This window comes from Propithecus coquereli, unplaced genomic scaffold (genome assembly GCF_000956105.1).
Source record: "Propithecus coquereli isolate 6110/MARCELLA unplaced genomic scaffold, Pcoq_1.0 Scaffold345, whole genome shotgun sequence".
Lineage (NCBI taxonomy): Eukaryota > Metazoa > Chordata > Mammalia > Primates > Indriidae > Propithecus > Propithecus coquereli.
In genome coordinates, this window is record NW_012149119.1 from 475,198 (window position 1) to 480,268 (window position 5,071).

Consider the following 5,071-nt stretch of genomic DNA (forward strand, 5'->3'; position numbering starts at 1 on the left):
TCTTTTTCCTTTTTTTTCTGTGAGTGGTTCTAATTATACTTGGTTTCTTTAGTAAAATATATGTTTTATATATCTATACATATATTATAATTTGTTATTTAAAAATGGCTCTATTATGTGTTTATATCTAAATGACATCGTTACTAATTGTGATATTGAGCCGATCTCTTCCTCTTCCTTTTGCTGAATCACATTGAATTATCAATGCACAAGGAATTCTTAAAGTAGATATGAGTTGAATTTTAAATGTAATATCAGTGATCAGTCTTACAGAACCCAATTAACATAGTCAACACCCACTCATAGAAGACGTAAGTTCATGACTGTCACCTCTAAAAATACTATTTTTTTTCATTTTAATTGCCCTAAACCTAAAGAAGATTACTTTTTATATCCAAGTCCAGCTTTTCCTAAATCTGACAGCTCCTCCCCCAAGCTTTTTTGTTCATTATTTTTTTTCAGGTAATTGGGAAGTGGCCATCCTTGGTGAACTAGAAGGTTTCAGGATGTGTAGTTCTCATAATGCAAAGAGTATATGGTGCATTCATTTACACATACAAGAGAAAAACGAAAGCCAAAACTGAAAGTAAAATGGACATAATTTTAATGATTTTTTTTCAATTTTGTGCATTGGATTCAAACAGCAAACTGTGTGCACTCAACTGTTATCACAAGAGGTCTGTGTCTTTTACCATTTTACACACAATTGTCCATTACAGTATGTTGTCAGCCTCGGAAACCAGGGGTGTGGCATGGTAAGCAGTGGTGGTAGTGCACCTAGCTTTTATATTATCTAACTTGAAAATATTTCTCTTCTATGATTCCTTTTTTCTTGATAAAAATAGTTTTCACCAAACGTTGGTGGTGCACACGCACTACCATTCATGCTTGACATCACACCCCTGACAGGAACACATGTTCTTATTTTGTTGATAAAAAGTATTACAAAAATTTCCATACAAAAACTATTTTCATAGAAATCTTGCATTTCCACAAATAAACCTGAACATTTTTTTGAAAAAAAACTGCTCAAGAATTTTGTTCATTTAACATTGTGACTGTACTGATAAATGCAGTCCACTTCTAAGTTCTCTCACATACTTTTCTATAGATGACCAGTCCCCTTTTGCCTGTCACCGAGATCTGCCCAGGCTCCATCAGGTTCATTTATAGCAAGAACGGGAGTTTGAATTGACATATCTGAATGTTAGAATGAAAGCTTCAGTCTTCCACATAACTAGCAACACTCAGCCCTCTTTTTACAGCTTAAGACAAAGATTGCAAAATATCATCCTTTTAACTCAGAATCACTGAACCAACTCTTGCTTTTTTTATTTGTGACATGGAAATAGAGAAAGCGTGTTGGAGGAGTAAGTAGGGATCTGGTAGAGTTGCATGTTCAATCTCCTGCCTCAGTGAATTTAAGAAAAACATTATTGCCTTGGTAATTGACATTTCTATCTCAATCAGTGACACAGACTGTCAAAGAAAGAAAAGAAAAGAAAGAAAATAACTGATGAAGATTTGCTTTATATTCCACTTGCCATGGAATTCAGATTTGTTTTGCATTACATCTGTTTCACATTCTATAAACACATATTGTCTATTCAGACGACAATTATACTGAGTAGTTGGGGGCTAGTAACATCATCACCTCTATTATCTGGGTGTTCAGAAGACTGTACTGTTTCTTGTAACACTACAGTTTTTGCTGATTCCAAGTATTTTTATTCTTAATGACTTTTTTACTGGTTACCCTGTTGAGCATTGATATTCCATCTCCTGGCAACAGTTGGGCTTCAAAAGGAACCTGTAATTTCTCACTGGACTGCATTTGAAACCAGCCACAAAATGCGCATGTAACATTCTCTCAGAAGAAGGGAGGAACCCATGATAAACAGTGTAACCCCGTGTAATTTAGTTGATCCATGATGCTTGTAAATCAAGTCTGATCATTGAAACTGCTTAGATCACAAGAGTCTCTAGTTCATAGACACAGCGGCATGAGGTAACTCATTTTATTTTGCACAGGTTGCATATTTCCACAGGAAACATTCTCGCTAAATTGTTTGGAAAAAAGACGACAGTTTGTGCTTGGGTGTTTGGCCTCCCAGCTTTATGCCATGGTTTCTTTACCTGGCAACCTTCTGTCGTTAAATGTGTGCATGTTGATAACTTCTTCTGTTTTCACAATAACGGGGGCCTGTGGCTTATGTTTTAATCGACGCTGGCACTTCAGGGACATCCTCAGTTCTTCTACCATGGCACTACAGAAGGACCTCTGCAGAATAACACAGAAAAATTGAATATTACCAAACAGATCAACTGCAACTGTCCAGAATCAATATTAAAATCAGGCTCAACAGACTTGTCAAAATAGCATCCTTGAAGGTTTAAAAAATTTCATTATAAAGATTATAACAAATTGCTACAAATTTTAATACACAGCACATGATAAGTAAAATATTTTGTCAAAGTGGGCTAGTTAAAAGAAAATCTCCACTTGATACTGAAATGAACTGCCAACTAGTAATGTGTATCTTACATGTATATATTGAATAAGATTTGCTGATGACATTATGTAAAATTGATTAGAATGGAATAGAAACCTACTTTAACATGAAAATATAAACATATACAAGTCTATACCAGAAATCCATTCTTGAAATGTAAAAAAAGAAGAAATATACTACTTTCCAGGTCACAACATGACATATACAAACTTTCTTTAAACATTGATTCTTCATTGTGCATCTCAAAACAAAAATAGCACTCGCACAGCAAGACATAAAAATATGGAAGACATATTTTCTGCTATTTCATTATATCATTTTTGTGATTATGCCTATAAAACATTGACGGTGATTAGAAACAAATATGACTTAATCATGAAATGACAAATTATAGCATGTTAAACATCTATGAACAAATACTAACTTTTTTGACATTAGCTTGATAACTGAGAGCTGATAAGTAATATATTCCGTGAGGAAAAAAAATGACCATATAAATATTTTTTCTTAATTCGCATGTCATTGGAAATAGATTTGAAAGAAATTTTGTATATCACAGGCTCATTATCACAGCTTCTCAAAATTCATGTTACAGAATCATATATATGAAATAAAATTTTCTTAGCCTCTGTCCCAGCCTGACTGAGATACATGTGTGTTAGTTCCATATAAATCAGATTCATGAACCAACTGCATATTGTAGTTGAAACTCAGAGGACTGATACTTGGGCTCTTTCTATGCAAGAAGCAAAACTATAGACAAAAAATGTGGACAAGTATAAAAAATTTACACAATTCTGTAACGTAATATGAAAACATAATGAAATAAACCTAATCATATATGCATGTGAAGACTTATTTGTATTTTAGTTGCTTTATTGATTATCAACTTAGGCTAATTGCAAAAGAATACAGGATAAAATAATTAATATCATGTAAGTGTCTTACTGTTTTGGGTACATATTTACAGTTGCATAGGAGGAAAATGTTCAAGAGATCTATTCTACAGCATGATGACTATAATTAATGATGACATATTGTATTCTTAATAATTACTGAGAGTGAATGTTAATAGTCACTACAAAAAAGATAACTATGTGAAGTATAGCATTTGTTAATTAGCTAGATTTAACCATTTCCATAATGTATATATGCTTCAAAACATCATGTTGTTTATGAAAAATACATGTAATTTTATATGTCAATTTGAAAAAATACTTTGCGTGGTAAATCTTTTGTGACACTAAAATTAATACTTTGAATTAATGAGGCATCTATGTGTCAGAGAAGCTGATTCAGAAAGAGGGTAATTGACTCTCTGCAGCTCATATCTGTGACTCAGCAGGATATCCTGATACCCAGTTTTGGGAATTTGACATGGTTCTACTACATTCCTGTCCATCTGTAGCTCTATCCTCATTTCTCTTTGATGGGTTCCTTACAACCTTTCCATAGTGGTCTTCCTAACTCTAAGTCTACCCATTCTCCCTGAAGGCTCACAATTACCAGGATGATAGGATAATCTATTTTTAAGAACATCAATTATTAATAGCATTTTCTTTTCTAGGAAATAGGTCAAATCCAAATCTCCTATTTTTTCCATCATGACTTATCTGATTCAGGCCTCTCCCCCTCTCCCTACCTTCATCTTTCCCACACTCGCCCCCCACTTTCTCTACACATCCATTATTGCTTGGACCGCCATGACTTTTCTGCTTTGCCACTCCTTGCTCTGGTACTCTGCTGAGTTCTTTCATCCTTCGCATCAACCCAACTTTATCCTTTACATCACAGGACATGACACATTTTAACTTAATTAGGAAGTCCTTTCCAATTTACCAGGCACTTGACTTTGTTGTATCCTCTCAGTATTTTGCCCTCATTATCCTGTGTTTCTGTCTGGCCTCTAGTCTTCTAGGTATGACTCTCATTGAATTGTGAAGAGCAGAGATCAGGTTCTCGTGGTAGTGCTTCTATATACGAGCTCTTTAAGCGTTGACTGAATTAACAACAATAGCTACATATAACCCTAATATTTTAATTCTTACTTAACAATTTTCATACTTCAATTACTAAAAAATGGTTTTCAGATGTAAAAACTTAGAAATATATATTGCTACAAGTTATCCAATTAAATTAGGCAAAACTTTAGCATTTGTTTAAAAACATTAAATTAGTAAAAATATTAATTTATTAGCATTCGTAATGGATGATGATTAAATGCTGCTCATGAATTCCCCATTAACTACAGAGTCACTGCCATGCATTATTTATTCTATTTTAGATTATAGAATTCTGAAATTGATGAATTATATTTCTATTAAAGGATTTATGTGGCACCTGATTGCCAGCATATGGACACAATGTTTGTTGTTGCTTAATACCTACTATTAGATGTACTTATTAAGAACATGATGATAATGATGATGAAGATGATGATGATGACAACACTGTAGAAATGGAAAAATCTGACTCCAAAATAGGGAGGAATACATAGTCTTGAGGTAACTTAGTCTTGGCTCTCTGTTGAAACATTTAACAGAAGAATTGATTAGATA

General features: G+C 33.5%; 1 protein-coding gene across 1 annotated transcript in view; it reads right to left on the reverse strand.

The window, feature by feature from the left end:
- Window positions 1-1,617: 1,617 nt before the first annotated feature.
- Window positions 1,618-5,071, reverse strand: part of LOC105815781 (glutamate receptor ionotropic, kainate 2) — a 293,383-nt gene continuing 289,929 nt past the window's right edge. Inside the window, exon 9 of the mRNA XM_012651025.1 lies at window positions 1,618-2,281. Coding sequence (XP_012506479.1) covers window positions 2,117-2,281 — 165 coding nt within the window. The 3' untranslated portion in view covers window positions 1,618-2,116. The remainder of the gene's footprint in view (window positions 2,282-5,071) is intronic.